Source organism: Drosophila ananassae, chromosome 2L (assembly GCF_017639315.1).
Source record: "Drosophila ananassae strain 14024-0371.13 chromosome 2L, ASM1763931v2, whole genome shotgun sequence".
NCBI lineage: Eukaryota > Metazoa > Arthropoda > Insecta > Diptera > Drosophilidae > Drosophila > Drosophila ananassae.
The window spans coordinates 16,753,183-16,774,147 of NC_057927.1; the positions used below are offsets into that span (position 1 = coordinate 16,753,183).

Sequence of the window (20,965 nt, forward strand, 5' to 3'; positions counted from 1 at the left end):
TTCTTCTTCCTCGCCGTCACCGGTGCCATTCACCGGCAATCGCATAAATAACAGTCTTTCGTGTTGTTTGTTTTTAGCCAGGTAATTCAACTGAAAAATATTAAGGTATATGTGCTTTTATAATTAGTGTTTACATGCGCGTCGTCCGTTTTTTATCGTATCGTGAAAATGCGACGCAATCATGAAATTATATGTTTTTGTTTGCGGCCATTGTGACAATACGATTTTTAGCAGCCGGCCGTTGAAAAATCGAAGAAAGAGCCAAGCACTAACAATAACAAATCGCAATTGGCTCTCAAAATAAACAGTTTGTGGACTTGTGATAAGACAAACAAAATTGCTGATAATCTCCTTGGAGTATTAGTAATACCATAAACAAGGTGCCTAGTTTCTTGCGGCTTGTATTCATTCTGTGTTTCTCTCTTTAGAACTGCAGGTGACAAAATGCGCTGCAGCTCCGCTAAGGACTTCTCCACCCCCAACTGGGCCAATATAATTCCTGTGGTGAGTAATACAATTTTAAATATTTTATATAAAGAGAATCGAGTAATGTTTATTGTTTTATCTTTGCAGTTGTGGTTTTTACTATCGTTTTTCTGCAGCAGGGGTTTTGCCGCTGACGCAGCCGATCAGCTGGTAAGTGGGCGGCCGGTGGGTGGCGGATGGTGGGTGGCTAGTTTGGGGCTGCTTGTTTGTTTTCGTTTGGTTTGGCGCTGCGCACTTGTTGCCGTTTTGGCCCAAACGCCTTTGTTGAAACGCCTTCGAGTGCATGTTTACGACCCGAATACCACACACCCGCACAAAGGTGCCTATGTACAGCGGTTCCAGTCTTTGTTGGCCGGGAATAGTCATCAGAAGTCAATCAGTCCCCAGTTTACTGATAAGAAATAAAAAGCAGTTCCAAGAGTTACCCTACAAATACATAACTTACCCTACATGAAATTTTTCTAACGCATATTTCACGATTTAATCACTAAAGTTTACAGATTAAATGTTTTGTCAAAAATTATTCAAAGTTATTCCCTAAAATTAGTCATTTGATATTTAGTTTTGAAGATTTGAAGAACTTAAAATAGCAGTAATATACTTATTATATGGCCTGATCGATACCCTATTCTTATTTATTTTCTCAGGAGTTTTCCACCCAGGAATGTAAGCTGAAAGAACCCATATATGGCAGCTCCTTCGACTTTAATGGTCTTCGCTCGGATCTGGCCCATGTGATAGAAAGTCCCAGTAATGGAAATGACAAATTCGATTTCAACATCTGCGGCAATCTCACTAAGCCCTGCAATGGGGAAAGTAATGTAGCCGCCTGTCTCATAAAGGATGGCAAGGAGTACATTCTAGGTAAGCAGAATCTATAAAGTTTTTTCTTCTAAAGGAACTCAATTTTATAAATATTTCAGGGCGGCAACATGAGCTGCACTATAAGCATGGAAAGATGTACTTCAAGTATAATGGCGGGGCCAAGTGTGAGAATGGGACCAAGGAGAATCCTAATTACAGATTACACGTCATCCTCAGCTGTGATTATACTGTTGATGCCCAGCCCATCCATATTACGCCCTATGTAATGTCTGATTTTAAATGAATATGATGTGGATTTCTATATATTCCATTTTCTTTTTCCTTAGTCTAACGATGCCTGTTCCTTTTATATAACTTACGAGACTCCTTTGGCCTGCCTTTCCATCCCGGATGCCCAGCAGTCAAATAGTTGCAGTGTTAGGGACACAAAATCCAATGGAATTTTCGATTTAATGCCACTGAGCGACAACAATTACAGAACCAGTAACCGACAGAATGCGGTTTTTTTGATAAATGTTTGTAAGCCGGTGCTCTATGGAGAAAATAGCATGTGTCCGCCAGGAAGTAGCATTTGTCTTTATGATCCAAAAGAAAGCGATATAAAAAAGCGGTAGGTTTCAACCAAATTTCCTTTGAGAGTTCAGTTAACTTTATATATTCTTTTTAGCTTCACTAACTTCGGCAATAGTCAGTCACGACCGGTGGTTGAGAATGGACAGCTTTTGCTCAGACACGAGTCTCCAACACCTTGTGCCCACAACTCCAGCGTTAACTACACCAGTGTGATTTACTTTAGCTGTGAAAAGGATATTCGGGTTGGTAGATAGTTCTTAGATATAAAGAAATAGATCATAGTAATGTCTTTCAGAACGCGCATCCTGAGTTTTCTGGCCTTGGAGCTGATTCCTGCACGTATCTTTTCAACTTTGTCACTCCGTTGGCCTGCAATGATTTGAAACCGTGCACAGCCTTCACCTCCACCAATGAGTTGTAAGTGCTTGTCGTTTAATTTAATGGTTCCACTTTGAATACCTTTTTACCTTTAAATAGCTTGGATCTCAGCGCGCTTAGCACTAAGCCCGCGCACACTCTGAACAAAGATGGCAGAAACTATACCGTGGCAGTGTGCTCTAATGCCGGGGATCCCTGCCAAGAAAATGGCGGTAAGTCCACCATTTTCACCCCTAAATATTAATGTAGATTTTAAGTGCTGATGCGAAACTTATTGCCATAAAGCAGACGTAATTAAAGCCATAAAGCGGTAACTCTCTAAACTCCATCGTTCTGAGAACTCCTGTTGGGCGGGCGGTATTAATGATTTTTTATTGCCATTCTGGTTGAGTGGCCCTCTTGGCCATAATAGTCTTGGTAACCGAAGAGGAATGTAGGATACATAGGGATGAGTTCTGTCAAGTGTTGACCATTTCATCCGCTTCCCATCGAAGCGCACACGAGTGGCTATTCGTAGGTATCCACTTAACATATCCATCCACACACAGTTGGGTGTGTGGAAATGGAAAAGCAAGGGTGTGTGGATAATGATTTAGATCTCTGATGTGGTCCGTCATATATTTACATAATTTACGAGTTGGCTCATGTTTGGATGGCAACCCATTAGGTTCTTTTTTTATTAGTCAAGTTAAGAAGGGAATTTAATTTAATTTCCGGTGCAATTTGTTCAGAAATTAACATAGAATTTTATGGTGAGTTTATGGTAAAACTAGTTAATTCTGTGAAAAAGTTATGTTTAAAATTAAACTCTACCTCTAAATTTGCTTTTGAAAAAGAGCTTTATTTATGCTGCATATTGTACATAATGCCAGCATCAGAGTAGCTTTGAAACTATATTTTTCTATTTATTTTCCCTGTATGGGTTGCATTTACATACGTGGAGGACTGTTCGCCATGGCAAATAACAACTTTTCCCGATGTCGGCTGTTGGCATGTGAAACGCGTCTGGTATCCATATAGACCTAACCCATACTTGGGCAGGGGCTCAGAATCTCTTTAATAATTAAAATATCACATTCTATCCATCAAATCAAATTATCCATCCTTTTTCCTCCAAACCTATTCCTCTACCATACTTTCTTAATCACACAACTCTCCCCACCATTATTTAAAACCATTCCCTATCTTTTCCAACCCACACCACAAACCACACAACTATATATCACCCAAAATCCCCCATCATTTCCAATTCCAATTTTCCTCCTCCTATTTTTCATCTACCAACCCCATACAAATAACAAAATTAATTCCAACTCCTTCACCCAACCCCACCCCCCCCCCCCCCCCCCCCCCCCCAAAACTTAACACCCCTCTCCCCCCCCTCTCAAAAAATTTTCTATTTCCAACTTCCTCTCAAAATACACACCTTTTCTCAACCCCCCCCCAATACATCACCATCCCTCTTTAAATTCTCCCCTTCATACCTTTCATCCCTTAAAAATCATCCACTCACACCACCCTCTCATCCCACCCTTCTTTTCAAACCACACATCCTTTATTCAGAAATAAACAAAAAATTACTCAAAATTTCATTTTCCTTTCATTTCCTTCAATATATAACATTTACCCTCCCCCCACCCTCCCTCCCCCATACAATATCCCCAACCATCTTCCTAAACATTCAACTTTCATCAAATCTAATCCAAACCAAATAAACAAAAAACAATTTAAAAATTAATCAAAATACAAAAAAAAATTATCTTCCTCAAACAATCAAATTTTTCCCATAAAATCAATAATCCCATTCAAAAAAAAAAACCATCCCATATCATCCTCCAGTCTTATAACCCTATATTCTTCAAACCAACCAATCTACCATTAAATCCACCCACTTTTAACCCCAAACACAAAACCTCAACCTAACACCCAAATACACACTTAATCCTCCCACTATCTTTACACCCCACATTAACCACACCAACCACCCAAAATCCCAATGTAACACATAATCCTCACCAACCACATAAATCACACATAAACACAAATACATCCAATAATCCCCCAATACTTATAATACTTCCCATAAAAATACCGTGACTATTGGTCTCTTTTGCTTATTTGTGTGGCGCCACGGCTGGAAGGCAGATTCAATTTGGCCAGAACTGGACAAAAAGCAAGCCCCGTGACCCGTTCACGCCCCCTTCCAGCCGTAACTAACACTTGCCGGCAGCTGTTTGGCCAAGAAGCACCATCCAAGTGGGCATCAGGCAGCTAGTAAATCGTTTTATATTTGTTTTCTCGCTTCTGACGGCGTTTTTTTTTTGTATATTGTTTTTGGTAGCCAGTGCTGGCGGCTGCTGGTCAATGTTTTTAGGGTCTCTTTGCCCATTCTTGGGTGTTTTCTTATTGAAATTCAATTTGCCGACATTTTCTTAACCATTTGCAGTGGGTGGCTTCGTGCCCCGTCCAATTTTGATGCCATCTGCGTCCTAAAATATTTTGCGGCATACCGTTTCGAGTTTGCCTTATCAATGCCACAAAGTCATCCCCTTTATATTTAACCCTTCTCCAGCGAACGGCGAAAGGCAAAAGGCGGAATTTGAACAATGTTTCGTTTCATGACCGCAATGCGAGCCCGAAGGCTTGTTTCGAGCAGAGATTGCATTGGGATTGAATTTGCGGGGGTGGTGTCTGTATCTGTGTCTGTGGGTACTGCTTCTGACCAGGTCAATCTCGTTGGATAATCTTGACAAGGAAATGATTTTCACCCCAAGGTGTACGCACAACAATACATGCTTCTCACACTTGTGGGTTCTTTAAACACTTGCTAACAAAATAATAAATAAATAATAAGAAAGGGTTTCCAAAATTAAAAACGTATTTAAAGAAAATGTGATTCTCTTTAAAGTTTAAACCAAGAGCAATAAAACAAATTCTTATTGTACATTTTTTTTAGTTAAAAACAAAACTTTTTTACTAACCACAGCTGTGTGTATAAATCCCCAGAGGACGTCTTGTGTTTTTCCAAACTCTTGGCCGGCTAAATTCAATTGCAGACTGCTGCAGGACTCTCACAGGTCCTGTTTCGGCCACCCATATACGATGTATGTTTACACCGGGCTATATGGACTAACATACATACATATATTGTCACGCATATCCACAATGTCATTTATCAATTTAGTTGACATTCGATTTCTTTTTCGATTTGCCAAAAGCCACCTCAATTGGTCTTTTTCTCCTTTTATATTCTTGTTGTTGGTCATGGCTCTTGAACCGGCATGTGGATGTGTGGGATGTGTGGGTATTTGTCCAATGTCTGCAATAAAGAATAAAAATTTTGAATGAAGACACGGTGGGAAGGGGGGTCGAATTGGAATTACCATACTCTAGTCAAATCATAATCACAATGCTGTCTGCTCTAGGGCGCTCAATCAAAATCTGGCAAATGTGAGTGACGTTGCTCAAAATGGTTGGTTTGCAAGTGAAATGGAAGATTGAAAAGGGAAGAGCCAAAAACGACGGCTACAGGCCAGAAGAGGACACTGTTTATTTCCATAAAATTGAGTTGTCAGTATGCTTTTAGCTGCAAAAATATCTTAAAGCATATTTTGGGCAATTAATTCTAAAATTCCTTTGGAAGAACTCTGATATCAATGGGAATTCCCAACCCATTTTCTGAGTTGGCGTTATTGCTTTATGCTCTTATGATCGAAAGTCACTGAATAAAGAAGAGTCCTGGAATCAAAAGCGTCCTGCTGACTTGAAAAAAGAAACTGAAAAAGAGCCTTGCAAGTTGACAAACAAGGAGAACAATTAATTTCGCCTTTGATGTCCTACCACTTCATTTCAACAGGACTCGAAGCTCGCTGTTACACTTTAAATAAAACTGAGAGGGTTTCAGGAAAAAAATTAGGGCCTATTTTATGAGAAACTTCTAGATGATAAGGCCTGTTTTACTTTTAAAAAATTTATTTTTATTTTACGCAGAAGTTTTAATCTTTTTCCAAGTGTAGTTGTTGAAAGGTTTTGGTTTTTTCAAGCCCGGATTTACTGCCCATGGTGTTTTGTTTGTCTTTATGGGATGGTCTTTGCCTTTATTCTTGACTCTTTGGAGCTGTGCTGGAACACTCAATTGATCCTACCGATTCCCATCCACTTGCAGGCGCCTGTTACAAGCAGAATTCCACGACCATCAGCCTGGGCAACTCCAACTCACAGCTACGCTTCAATCAAAGCGGCTCCCTTTATTTGCTGTACGAGAACGGTGCCGAATGTCCCACACCCACTGGCAACAAGCGCTGGTCAACGAAAATCGAGTTTGTCTGTGCGAACAATGCCACCAAGGACAATGCATCTGCAGGCAATACGGGCACAGAGGCTCCGAAAATAATTGAGGACTCCAATTGCCAGCTGTTGATCCAATATCAGACGCCTCTTGCCTGCCGGGAGCCGATTAGATGCCAGGCGACCATCTACGTGGACCACACTTCGAATGGACTTGGCAGCAGTGGGGACGAGCTGATCGACCTAACGCCATTGATTAGCGCCAGCGACAACTACGAGGCAAGAGTCGAACTGCCGGCCAGCATGGAGCATCTGGTGCCCAAAACGACCAAGGTGAGCAGGCGGTGTTGATTTCCCCCAGGCCAGGCCAGGATCCGAAACGGACCGTAATTTGCTGGCTTTTGTCTTTGCCACTCAGCCAGGAACTCTTCTGAAAACGAATTCAGCCCAAAACCAAGCCTTTGTCTACCTTTTATTTCTTTCCAGTTCTTTTTGAATGTGTGTCGTCCATTAGTGCCCAAATACCAATTAGGCTGTGCCGGCGGATCTGCTGCCTGCATGGCCAAAGTGGCGGCCAACGGAGCCCCCGAGGAGGAGCGAGTAAGTATTATATACAAAAATCAATTCAATTTTCATTGATTTTGCCAAAAGAAATTTCTTTTTTTCGAAGAGGTGAAATAATTAATTTACTAAAAGTACAAAAGTTACAACATATTTTTTACAGTTTGATAAAAAAATGATTTTGTGTTTAAAATATTCTGTTAAAAACCCTTTTTTTCAAGTGATTTAAGTTACATATGTATGCGAGGCCACACACATACTCAACTATGTCGGAGTGGGTTGGGAAAGGGATGCAAAGGTCGGATATATGTATGCGTGTGAGTGGCTGGCACGTGAAAGAAAGCCGCTTATGTGCTTAAAACTCTTTGCATGCATGTATTCTATGAGTGGGAGCCCAGGGGATCGCTCGTAATTTACGCTAGTCCGCCCGCCCGTGCTCCACCTCATAAATGCCTCAATATGGCCGTGGCCCTTTGGTCAAATGCCCAAAATTGTGGCGCCATTCATGCATTAAATATGCAGCAATCTAATTGCTAAGCTCCTCTCACATCCCAAAAGTAAAACCTCGGCCGCCCGCCCCCCATCTTCACTTCCTAATTCCCCAATGACTGACCAGTGGATTTGCTAGCTTCATTAAGAGGAGATGGAGATGGGAACTTGGCCTCGGACTGTGACTCAGTTGTGGATTCAAACTCTCACACTGTCTGCCGTTGACAGCGGCCAAAAGTTGTTTAATGCCAAAAATCTCCTCACTGAGCACCGAGCATGTGGCCAATGGTCAGTCTAGCCCCGACTGTCCAGCAGGCCAGCAACTGTCCAACTCGGACCGGTCGGTGCCTAAATACTTAAGCCCACAAAAGTATGCAATGAAATTTGCTTGAAACGAGATTTCTGGCCAGGACCACAAAATGGTGAAAAAAATAAAATGGCAGCCCATTATCCCTAATGCCCTGGGCTGGCCAAAATCTTTGCAAATGAATGAGATAATTGGAGAGGATTTTCCAGGATTCAATAATTCATAAATGCGTTCTGGGAAGCATTTCACACATGCCACAAAAAAGAGCTTGCTTTGATTTAATTGCTTAAGTCATAGGACCATAATTTCCTTAGGAATCCAGATGGAATTCGTACAAAATACAAAATATCTGTTGATATTAATTTTTTAGATAACTTATTGTAAAGTAAATTGCAATGCAGTTCTTCTTTGAACAGAAATTCTATTCAATTTATTGTTCGCATGTCTCCCAAGTTTTTATTCTTCCTGGCTGTCATCAGTTCTTGGGTCGGCTTTGTGCCAGTTTGGCTTTGGTGAGAAAGTTGGATTTGAATTAAAATGTCACCCCGGCTAAGTTTCCACGCCCCTCGAACCGCAACCGCCCCACTTCAATCAGCACAATAATTGCATGCGACAATGGGATGCATGCCAGCGGGTCGTGGGGAGGTCATATTTTTGGCGCACTTTCCATATGCCCGGGGGCAAAAAGCCGACCGCGCGTTATAGCCTAGCCTACATTCCCTTCACCTCTACGCTCTAGCACCTTCCGGCTTCAACTTTTATCACAAGCTGCACAAATTTCCCGGGAACAAAAACACTGTTCAAGTTGGTAAAAAATAAGCACGTACGCGCTGGAAATGGCAATGCACCGGAGTCGGTTGGAGGTTGGAGGGCAGTTAAGTCGGTTGGTTAGGTGGCTGGAGGGGTCTAAAGGGTGGTTTGTGGTTGGCAGCACGCGAATGAAATATTTCAGCATAACGTAAGGTCAGCCAACGTAACGTCGCGTTACGTAACGAAACGGAACGGAAGGAAATGGCAAAATGCGGCAGGGAGCAGGGAAGCAGTAGGAAGCAGCATGGGTAAAATATCTGTAAAAACAGCTTTTAGCGGCCAGCAGCTTCCATATGAGTGGGTGAGTGTGTGTGTGTGTGTATGAGGGGGTGTGTGCCGGTGCCTACCGGCGACGTGCTGTGCAAAGCACTTCCGTTGTAACGGCCCGATGGGTGGGTGGGGCTATGGGCGTGAGGGTGGAATGTATGGGGGGTGGCGGCTTAAAGTGCCATCGGCATTGTTTGCATGCCGTTGGCCTAGAAATAACGCAGTCATGGAAAATATATTTTTATAAAATTTCTATTGCTTTATTTTTTTTTTTATGTTTTTTGCCCAGCCCCGACTCTCTCGCGGCAGACTGTGGAGTCCTGCTCCCTTCGGTCTCCTTCCAACCCCTGTTGACATTTTGTGCCACGTTTTGCATTTTGAAAATGCTCCGTTTCCAGAGTATTTCGTGTGCGGAAACGGAAATGTGCTGCTCGTAGCTGCTGACGCGCACTTGAGCGGACCAAAAAATGTTCCATACCCCCAACCAAAAAAAAGGTTGGCTCTCCCACCAACCACGCCCACTCATTGGCAGTTGTCGAACGTTGTCGCCTGCATTGGCATCTTTTCCCTCCCCCGCTGCAGCTTTTTATCGCATGCACATATTTTAATGTGCTGCCATTGCATATCCCCCAATGGCTAACGCTCACAATGGAAGAAGTATTTCCAGAATCCTTGGGGGAATGCCTTTAACCCGTGTGGTTCCACTGGGGTTTCTTGGTAACAAGAACTACAGCAGTTTCCCAGAAATCTTTTTCAATCTTTGTCTAACGATTGTTTTACATTTTTTTTACACAATTAAAACAATTAAACTTTAAACTGAAAGAACAACGAAAGTAATATTACCCATACGCACTGTAGGCTGTTAAGTTTCTAAGCTATTTTTTTGTAAATTCATGCTTTAGAGGGTTAAGTGAATTTCAATATATATATTTCTCTTCAATGGCTGTTAACTTTCGGGAAGCCCCGGGTCAGCGACACGTTTGATTTTTTTTGTTGAAAATACCGCCACGGATTGTGAGTGCGATTCCGAGTCTATTCATTGGCATGCAGCGAGTTCGTTGTCAACGCGATGACGGCGTTTGACTTGTGCCAGTGCAAATTTGGCAACGGGCATGTGACTGGCATGGCAATTGGCCCGCATTCCTTCTCCTTTAATCCCAGGACTCCGTAATCGGCTGCAGGACGGCACTTGAAGTGGGTGCTTCTTCCACTTCCACTGCCACTTGCCCATTTGCATTTGCATTTGCACTTCCGACAGTAACCACAAAATCGTCAGAATGGCTGCCGCTTGGGGTCTTCACCCCATAAAATCGGATTAATAATGAAATTGATCAAATTGTTGAGGAAACAGCCGAATGCCTCAACCTCACTGGGCATAACTCGACTTGACTCGCCAGTTATCCCTGCTTATTGTTATCCCTGTTATTGTCCTGTCCTTCACTGTCATGGTTGTTGTTTGGACTTCTTGGCCGGTCATTGTTGTTGTAGTTCCTCAGATTCCAGGCAGTAGCGTCATGGGGCCACAGGGCGGACGACCCTTTCTCACTCAATTCCTTACTCAGAGCCTTCTGGAGTTTCTGTCTTAGGTTCTTGCCTGCCGGCAAGTTTCCTAAAAAAGCTGACTGTGCAAAAATTTCCATTGCTTGTATCTGAAACAAAGTTTGCGTCCGTTCAGTGGATACAAATTTTCGTTTTTTAATTAATTGAATAAATAAAAAAAATACATGTTTGACTTTTAAAATGGTTAAATCTGAAGGAGTATCCTTACAAATCTAATTATTTTTATATCCCTTAAGCCTTGATACTCTTGCGAGGTTATTTTCGTCTTAATCTGATTGTCTCAGGAGAAGCCCATTCGATTTGGGATTGCCCACTGCCTAAGAGAAAATGATGCCCCTGCCCCTAGTGGTATTAGTTTCCCACTAATTAGAACGAGCTACCTAAATGAATGTCATGTCCTGAAATCCTTTCAGGATTCAAAAACAGTTCTTTTAATCTTTCTTTCATTTCCCCCACTCGCTCACAATTCTCGTTAAAGTTTCGATTTGTTTCCCTGGCTGAGCCAAAGATTCTCCAACAATCAAGACAAGATTTTCCTCTTATTTTTCCCTCTTCCCGTTGCCAGTTTGGCCTTGTCCTGCCCCTTGTGTCCTTTGTGCTTGATTTCGTTTTTTTTCAACTCATTTATTTGTATCTGCAAACAATTAAGTTACTTTCAGACTGGCCGGTCAGTCGTCGCTTGTATTTACTTTACTCTTGTGTTTTTTCTTGGGAACTCCTGGGTGGAAAGTTTTTGTGAAACTTAAAAAAAATAATCACAAATATCCAGCGCACGCACATTCGCACAGAAAAACATACAGAGAAGTTACTGGCTTGTTCAAATGCGATAAGAAAGTTTTTCAATAAATTTTGCACAGCAAGCTACTGGGAAAACTTACTGCCCTGTGTTCTAAGTCGGTAAGCTGGCGCCTCCAAGCGCGCCGACAAAGTCCCCCTCGATTTGGGGTCCTTTTCCGTTGCCGTTACGCCTCCCCTTTTCTCCGTTCATGCTAATGAGGATGGGATTGGCGAAGGTCAGGCCAACGGAGGAGGACTGTGCTGCCCCTGTATCTTGTTGTGTATTTGCTGATGGCGCATTAGCTGCGATTTTGATTTTCAAATGGATTTTCAAAGGGGAAAGGGAATAGCCAGTGAGGCGGCTAGCAATAAATAATAGAGCAAACTGCTAAAACATCGCCTGAGCTGCATACGGAATGAGATCACAACCAGGGTCCGGAGCACCCTCTGCCACTAATACGTTTAAGATGAGACGACAGCATGTGCACCGCTTGCCGCCATCGACCTTGTTGACCCGAGCATAAATCTTGTGCCACTCGAACGCCAATGCACTTGCTTTCCAGCTCGGTCATCCTTTCCATCCCACTCCGCCTGCTGCCTCCCAGACTCTTTTACTGATGCCCCCACTCATCCTTCTCCTCCTCCGGATGTGGGTCTGTCTGCTTTTTGCGCATTAAGCTCACGTCGTTGGCCGGCAAGTTGGACAATCAGCTGCCTGATTGCCAATAGCAGCAGTTAGCGTGCTCCATCGATGGGGGCAGCAACAGCTGCACAGGCGACAAGCTGGTCAGATGCCAGAGATTCTACATTTATAAAGGGTTTGAATTTTATTAAAAAAGTTTACATTGTTTCGCGACTCTACAAACAATCAAAGGTGGAAATAGCCCTATTTTCTTAATGTCTTCCAGTCTGGAAACAAAATCAATAATAAAAAACAGAATTCCAAAAATGTAATTCAAGCTCAAGACACTTTCCAGCAAACTTGTCAGGTGTGTCTATGCCATTGAACTATCCATTAAATTGTCGTTTGTGCTGACTCGAACCGGCGTGTCTTGGTGCATCCTTTGCCACACCAGTTATCATCGCATCGATGTACTGGCCACTTCTCCCAAAGTCCGCTAGTTGGCCCGGATACCGGCGACAGGGGTAGCAACAAGCAGCCAGGAGCCCAGGGCCAGGAGCGAGGACCAGGCGACACATAATCGTGTGCGTGGCTCAGACAGGGATTTCGAGTTATTTGCCGCAATCTCAGACATAAAGTTAAACATTTCGCTTTCGACGAGCACTCTTTAAAGCCCCCATCTCTCTCCTCTCCGTTTCATTTCAGAGCATGGGCTTTCCATTGGTATCGCTGTCGCGAAGGAATCGTACCTCCGCCGAGCTTCTGTATGTGAAAGGCGATCCCTGCCCCACGGACAACAAAACGGAGCTGTCTACGCGCATCCTTTTCAACTGCAACATGCGTGCGGGTCGGGTAAGTACACCAAAGAAAATCACAGACTAGAAGAATTATTAATGTAAATAGAGTTAGTAGTAGTAAAGAAGGATATTGCTAGATAAACTGTACTGAAGTTGCAGAAAAAAATAAAAAGTAGAATATGTGCGTATATGTATTTTTTAAAGTGTTACAATCCCAGCCATATCCGGACAAATCCGGGGCAGTATTCCATGGGCTTTGGTCGTCCATTTGAGCGGTCAGCTTTGGCTGCAGTTGGGATTTCAGTTACGGGGAGCATTTATGCAATTACTTCAGGACCATAGGCCCCGACCCACAGCAAATTGCTTGCACGCTTCTATTAGCTTCCTATGCTCTGCTCCTTTCAGGGACAACCGGTGCTGCGCTCGATCGAGGACTGTGCCTATGATTTCGAGTGGGAGACCAATGTCTTTTGCCCGCCGCACGAGTGCACCATCAATGCGGAAACCTGCGACCTGGTGCACGACGAGCTGGGTCAGCATTTCAACTTCAAGAGTGCACCGTTTACCAAAGACGGCAAGATTGAGGTGAGTGGTTGGAATGTGAGTGTGGCTTACCGGAGCTATCTATTCACTTGTCGCAATTTCAGGTTGTCTACAACGCCACCAAGATGTCGGTAAATATTTGCGGAGAGCACCGCAAGGCGATGACTGACTATTCGCAGGCGCTGGTCAACATATTCTTCAGGCACGAGTCGCCTAATTGCGGCAAGGAAGGTGAGACCTGCACCATGGCTAATTCGATTTACATATCCCGGAAGCCCGAGCTCAAGAAATGGCGAAAGGCAGCGTTGTCGCTTGTCGCTTCCGCTTCCGCTGCCGTTTCCGTTTCCTAATCCGTTTCCCTTTCCGTTGGTGCAACACGCGCGCTCTGCCGCCATTTTGTTTGCTTTTCTTTATCTAGCTTTTCGTGTTTTTTCTTTTCTATTTTGGTTTTTTTGGTTTTTGGTGCGCTTTTGGGTGTTTATTTTTTTTTGCGGTAAGACTGGAGAATCGCATTAGATTTGGCGAATAGCCCAATGCACTTTCTTTGGCGACCCAACCTCCAGGCATTTTATCGCGTCATTTTTGCCGCTGCTGCTCGTATTTTTTTAGCGGCGCCGTTCTTGCAACTGCGACACTTGTCGGGGCTGACGGGGCTTTTTTCGCTATAGTTCTACTCGTTTGCTTTTTAACTACAATTTTTTTTGTCCGTCTGCGGTGGAAATAAAAAGCAAGCAAAGTGCTTCAAATTATACCATAAAAAATTGAAATAAAAATAGCAAGCTAACGAAAAAACTGTCGAGATAATGCGGTAAAATAATCTAGCTGCTCTTGGGAAAATCTCTCTTTTTCTCTGGAGTTGTCCTGTTTTTTTCTTAGTCATACAAATATATATTTTTTGTCGCTGATGTGATACTACTGCATGAATATTTAATGCATGCAGAGCAGACATTCGGGGCAGACTGGAAATGGGTTGCTGGGAGCTGGGGCTTCTCTGGCTTCAACTGGTCGGAGATTTCCCCCGAGCTGGAGCTCTCTGCTTTATTTTCGCACAATGATTTTTATTCGTGCCATTGCATGGCACTTAAAACTTTGCCATTAAAACAAAACTTTTTATTTTGACAAATAAAACTGACGACGATTTAATTATGACACATCTCCATTGTCCCAGGCTCCGGCCGTAAAATGGAATTATTTTAAAACTCTGAGGAGCACACAAACTGTTTCGCCATTCTTGGATGACAATGCGCAATCTGCAAACGATCGGACAATTTTAATATGCCCAGTGACAGGCGTTAGCAGATACTGTGGGAATGTCTGTGGGGGCGGAGTGGACGAATAAATGTAAGAGACATTGCCAAAATCCCAACCAGTTGTCGGCGTTTAGATTTTGTGTGGCTTTTCTAGTGTAACTGGTCTGACTTCCCCATCCCTTCGCCTTCAGATTAACGCAGCAGAGCCCGAGTATTTGACCGACAACAGAAGCCTGACCCCATAGGATTTCATGGGACTACAGCCAGGCAGGCCGGGAGCCGTAGGCTGGGAGCTGTGTTGTCGTCTCGGGTGATAATTATTTTTGGCTTTTATGCGATAACTTTGCGGTGTCCAGGTCCAATCCAGTTGGCTACCCCATGCCCGAGTATGCCGCATCCCTTGCATAGTCAAAACCATAGTCACGGGCCCCATGTTGGGTTGTATCATTTGAAATTTTGATAAGGATACAGTGTGCGGATGCCAGCCTTTGTCTGGGCCATTAAAGTGGAAAGTAGAAAGCCTGGCTTTGGGGCTGTCTCTGCTTTTTGTTAGCTTTTATTAGGGTTAAGATTGTTTTGAATGTGGGTTCATTTGAACTAATTAAAGTGCTCTCGAAACTAATGCCCTATTACGTTAACATCCTTCGCAGGCACGATGAACGTCCAGATCCGCTTGATATGCAGCAACCAGACGGAGACAAGCAGTACCATTTCCAGTGTAAGTAGTCTGAAAGCTTAAACCTGACTCTCAAAGGAGGTAAGTCACCTGGTGCTTCTGCTTACCCTGCCTCCTTCAAGGATAGCAAAAACGTTGCGCGCTTTTCCTTGCCTGGTCAAATGCGCATCAAAGAAAGTTAAAGGGGGGCTAAAAGGATACAACAATCTTGGCGAGAATTTTTTGCATTTCTTTTATTACCTTTCTGAATTGGCAGCTACTATTTTGGGGAGAAATTTTTCCATTAAAAATAGGATGTATAAAATAGAGTACTTTTTTTTACAATGGTAGGTGTAGTTCTGTTTTGTTTAAAGAGATTTCTAAGTTTTTTTTTTATAATTTGTGAAGCCTAAATAACATTTATTTCACCAGTTTGGGTTAACAGAAGTTAAAAAATGTAATTAAATTCTTAATAATAATGATGAGGGTATTAACGGTTGGGATAATACAATTCTGTTTGTCTTGTTATTTCTTTTGAGTTTTTTTTCTTAAGTGAACCAGAAATCTTTGCAAAAGTCTTGCCACAAGGCTCAGAGACCCGGCGCTTCAAAGCGAAAATGTAAGAAATATGTGAAAGGAAAAGGGCCACCAGGGAACAACTGACACAGCAGGACGACCGCCTTGGAGCATGCGGTGGTTTTTTTGGGTGGTGGGTTAGGAATCCCAGGGCAGAGTGTGGCAGGTGTCCTTTGTTATGCTTACCACTTCGCAATCGGCTTTGGTGTGCATCCTCGTTCCAGTATTTTCATCCTCCTCTAAGCACCCATTGTCCTTTGTCCTTTTATGTTTCCTGTTTTTGCGGTTCGCTTTGCATTTCTTGCTTCTTGTCTAATGTCTTGCCTTGCTCTTTGCTTCTGGAGCTGGGAGCTGGAGCTTTTGTTTGCCAGATTCATTTCCAAGCCCAAGTGCTAAGCCCTTGCCTGGCGTAACAGAATGCAGGCGGTTGTGACCCCTTTTTGGGCAATACAACCAGATGAATATCAGGCAGAGAGATATGCATCAAACGCAAATTGTTCGCTGTGACCTGGCGCAGTGGTTTATTGAACAGGCTCATGCTGGGATCCCTGTACCGTCCCAGTCTTGAATCTATTAGCAAATGAATGCCATGTTCGTTGGTAGTCGTTGGGAGGAAATTAAATTACAAGCCAGTATTCTCGTATGCTGCTTCAGCTGCTTGCTGGGCCACTGGTACTAGTGTAATAATATAATTAAGTTGCACATTCCTGAAGCTCTTTGACTAATGACCAAGGATCCGACTTTGTTGTGGCTTTTGCCAGCAACGGGCTTCATTAGCATACAAGCCAGGGAGCTTTATGCCCGACTCTTGACTCTGTTTAACCTAATTAATAATTGTTTGTTTAACCCGAACGACAATTAACCGCAGGTGGCCGAAATATTTTCCCCCCATTTTCCCAAGCACAATGCATTGTAATTAGTGGATTGCAATAGCTTGCAGTGCCCGAAAAACGTTTTGCAATTAGTGCTTGGGGTTGTGGTGCATTAACCGGCAATAACGTCGAAAACACTACACCCAACCCCACCCGCCAAACGAACTGCAGTCCAATGCTGTACAAAAATGCCCGGAGGAAGCGGTTGTGATTGAAAACATTTCCCGGCATGTTTTGTGGGTCGAAACTCTTATATTTCACACGGATAGACAGTACTCTTGCAGCCGTTTGGCTTCGATTTAGCATTTGTGCCACCAGGCAATTGACCCAAATTTAAACTAGCTGCAAGCTGCTTGCCACCTCCGACAAACGATTTCAAATGCCGTCACCGACGGGGATCATGACACAGTTGAGAGAGTGTGGCCTCTGAACTCCCAACAAACCCCATTCCAAACTACGGCCCCCATGCTATTGGCATCTACCAACACCCTTTGGCTGGACTTGGCTGTCGTGTGTGGATTATCCGATGTTGTTAATTGCATGAAATAATCCTGGGAATTTAAATTTGCGATTTCAGTTCCTCGTTGTTCTAGACATCTAACTCATCTGACTAGCTCAACAGGTTAAGTCGGAAAAGATGTTACTAGGACGGAAAAAAGGAAGTAGAAAGGCTTAAAGATAAAATAACAAACAAAAAACACTCAAAATCCTTAAAATGCATTGGGAAAAATAATAGAGTCTTTCGATAGAAGCATGGTGGGTGAAAACAAGGTGAAAACAATGTTTTTATAAAGAATACAACTTAGTTAAGTTATATTTATAATATCCCTAAAAATGTTAACTTCGCTATAAACATCTCTTTGGTAGAATTTTCGCAAGTGTAGGTGTGTGCAATTTTAGTATTCTATATATAAACAGCGAAGGACAACTTTTGGGCATTAACAAAAAGGAGCTGTGTACACGGTTCCTGGCACTGGCACTGGCACTGTTACTGGCAGCGACGCTGTTGGAAAATTAGCGATTCAATGAAATGGGATTTTAAATGGCTGCAAACTTTTTAATGCGTTGCCTGGCCCCCGCCTCATCCTGCAGCCCACCCTCGCGTATCCTTGGTGAGTCCGCCCTCGCATCCTTCCTATTTCTCCTCGCGGACATGTTCGTGTCTGATGCGGCGCCTCGCCGTGGCGGGAAACTTTCTACCAGGCAACCAGCGTGAGCGTTTTTGCCTTGCCACTTGCAGTTGCCAGTTGCAGTTGCAGTTGTGCCGCAAAACTTTTTAAATTATGCGCACATTTGCTGTTTCATTTTGCAGTCGCTGGTCGCGCCGGAAATGGTCTTTGGGTGAAAGTGTTACAAGGGAACAAGAGATGAAAAAAAGCGTCCGCCAGGGGTGAGGGGAGGAAGTAGCAAGATGCGGAAACAAGCTACGAGCAGTTGTTGCGCCACAAATTTGTGCAGTACCCTGGCTGGATGCCTGGGGTTTGTCTGGGGCGAGTCGTATTTTACTTTGGAATTTATGCCCGTCCCCATATCAATTTATTTATTTATTTTCCTCCGCACTTAATGAAGAAAGTTTCTAATTACGCGAATCCGTTTTCTTCCAGGACCAGCAATGCAATTTGCTTTATGTACAGCGAACTCCGAGCATCTGCCAGTTTCTATCGCTGGGTGAGCCCCAGCACGATCCCACTAATGGTGGAAGCGGCAGCTCCGGCACCAGCACCAGCACCAGTACCACCACCAGCACCACCACAGTCAAGCCAGCGGGTAAGCCAACCAAGGCGGCCACGTCAACTACTCCATCGACACCGACTACTGGCGCCGATCCGGCGGCTACTCCCATCGGGCCATCGGCCTCCGTGGGCAGTAAGTGCAAACGCCGTTTCATCCGTTTCACTTTGACCTGACCCTCTGTTTCCACTCCATCCCTTTTTGCCTTCCTCTTTCCTATCTGGTTCTCGTTTTGCAGGAATACTGGCGGCGATTTTGTCGGTGACCTTCGTCGTGACGTGCCTAGGAATGTTTGCCTTCTCTCCGGCACGGAGGCAGCGCGTCCGTCGCTTCTTCCGGCGCAGCAACTCCGCGGTGCGGTATTCCCGGGTAAGTTGTGACCCATTAGCTGTTACCTATCTAACGCAGGTCAGGTTTCCCAGGTGCAGTCCAACGAAGAGGCCAATCTGCTTCTGGAGCCGAACGGAGAGTTTACTGAAAGCGACGACGACATGCTGCTGTAGGTGGGAGTCAAAAACACGTCTAAGCCATAATTAGCATGGGGCTCAAGGTGGCCATACAGATGCGGGGGTAGCAACTTAGGTTACGCGAAGACAAGAAGATACACAAGATCCCAAAGAGCGGAGCATTGAACACCAAAGACAAAACTGAGAAAAAACTGGAACTGATTGTGAGATAAACAAAAAAAACACTAGTAAGGATAAGATTTTGTGCGAGAGAATTGCTTGAGGATGTTGTAAGAAAGGTAAATTGTACAATACGCGTAGGCTACAACGACGATAAAAAAAAGAAAACCCAATTAACGAAACTATATATATATATATACAAACATTATATATTTTATATACCTACCCTTCAAGTGTAAAGAACGATTCCCTAATCAAAACTCTATAGTTATATCTGAGTGCCAGCAGCATTCACCAGAGAATTGCAAAGGACAATTGCTTAAAAATGTAGTATTCCGCTGATGTCTATATTTGTATATAATAATATGGCACAGCAATATGTTTCCTTGCTTGCATGGTGATTTCCTTTTAAACAACAAAAGACCAGCTTGTTTTGAAACTTTGATAGTATTTGAAGCCATTTTTATCCTAGGAAAATATGTACTTACTTATATGTACTTTTGTTTTTGTCCTTTTTGTTTAAGTTGTTAGGTCGAAACATTTTGCGCCTAAATGTAAAAGTTTAATTACTTGCATATACAATAAAAACACAACAACTTTAATGATGCGTTTCTTTTAAGGGTCAATTTACCTCCATTGATAAAGATACTGGCTTCGCTGGGTTTTATTTATATATTTATTTTATTTCTTGCATTTATGCACATCGATGGAAAATATACAATGGGCATAAATAATTATTTAAGGTATCCCAAGAACCGGATGAATATTAACAAAGATATGGCATTCACCTGGGAACATATAGTATAGGTGCTCGCACGCAATTCCAAAACTTTTGCAGGAGACCCAGGAAATTTGACAAAAAAACTAAAAAAAATGTTGTTCCTGGAAGGAATGATTCAAAAAAAAAAATTTTTAAATTAATTTGTTCTTGGATTTTGATCGATGGCAAATCGGTACACAAATCATTTAAGGTATGCCGCTTGAGAATCGGATGTCTATTGGCAAAGATAGAGCCTTCGCAAGGGGCCATATAAGGCCTCGCATGGAGTTTTCCAACTTTTGATGGGGATGCCCCAGAAAATTGGACAAATAATTTGAAAAATAATTTTTTCCTGGATTTTGATGCAGATCGATGGCAAATCGGTATACAAATCATTCAAGGTATTCCGCTTGAGAATCGGATGTTTATTGGCAAAGATAGAGCCTTCCCAAGGGGCCATATAGGGGCTCGCATGGAGTTTTCCAACTTTTGATGGGGATGCCCCAGAAAATGGGACAAAAAATTTGAAAAATATTTTTTTCCTGGATTTTGATGCAGATCGATGGCAAATCGTTATACAAATCATTTAAGGTATTCCGCTTGAGAATCGGATGTTTATAGGCAAAGATAGAGACTTCGCAAGGGGCCATATAGGGGCTCGCATGGAGTTTTCCAACTTTTGATGGGGATGCCCCAGAAAATGGGACAAAAAATTTGAAAAATATTTTTTTCCTGGATTTTGATGCAGATCGATGACAAATCGGTATACAAATCATTTAAGGTATTCCGCTTGAGAATCGGATGTTTATCGGCAAAGATAGATCCTTCCAAAGGGGCCATATAGGGGCTCGCATGGAGTTTTCCAACTTTTGATGGGGATGCCCAGAAAATGGGACAAAAAATTTAAAAAAATATTCTTGTCCTGGATTTTGATGCAGATCGATGGCAAATCGTTATACAAATCATTTAAGGTATTCCGCTTGAGAATCGGATGTTTATTGGCAATGATAGAGCCTTCCCAAGGGGACATATAGGGGCTCGCATGGAGTTTTGCAACTTTTGAAGGGGATGCATCAGAAAATGGGACAAAATATTTGAAAAATAATTTGTTCCTAGATTTTGACGCAGATTGATGGCAAAGCGGTATATGAATCATTTAAGGTATTCCGCGTGGGCATAGGATGTTTATTGGCAAAGAAAGAGCCTTCGCAGG

At 43.0% G+C, this 20,965-nt stretch overlaps 1 protein-coding gene across 6 annotated transcripts; it reads left to right on the plus strand.

Moving 5' to 3' along the window:
• The first annotated feature begins 8 nt into the window (after window positions 1–8).
• On the plus strand, window positions 9–19,594 carry LOC6501338 (cation-independent mannose-6-phosphate receptor). 6 transcript variants are annotated; one of them, XM_032451732.1, is made up of 18 exons: window positions 9–81; window positions 429–504; window positions 574–636; window positions 1,134–1,350; window positions 1,410–1,573; window positions 1,638–1,921; window positions 1,979–2,126; window positions 2,180–2,301; window positions 2,362–2,474; window positions 6,428–6,882; window positions 7,036–7,149; window positions 12,648–12,794; window positions 13,145–13,324; window positions 13,387–13,513; window positions 15,183–15,250; window positions 18,240–18,501; window positions 18,605–18,735; window positions 18,780–19,594. In XM_032451732.1, exons 2-18 carry the CDS (start codon window positions 445–447, stop codon window positions 18,867–18,869), a joined length of 2,745 nt encoding a protein of 914 aa, XP_032307623.1. In that variant the 5' UTR covers window positions 9–81; window positions 429–444; the 3' UTR covers window positions 18,870–19,594. The 6 variants fall into 6 exon arrangements, with proteins under 6 accessions (XP_032307623.1, XP_014767004.1, XP_001955020.1 ...); XM_014911518.2 differs by having other exon boundaries at window positions 22–105; XM_001954984.3 differs by having other exon boundaries at window positions 22–105; window positions 18,789–19,594.
• Window positions 19,595–20,965: the final 1,371 nt, after the last annotated feature.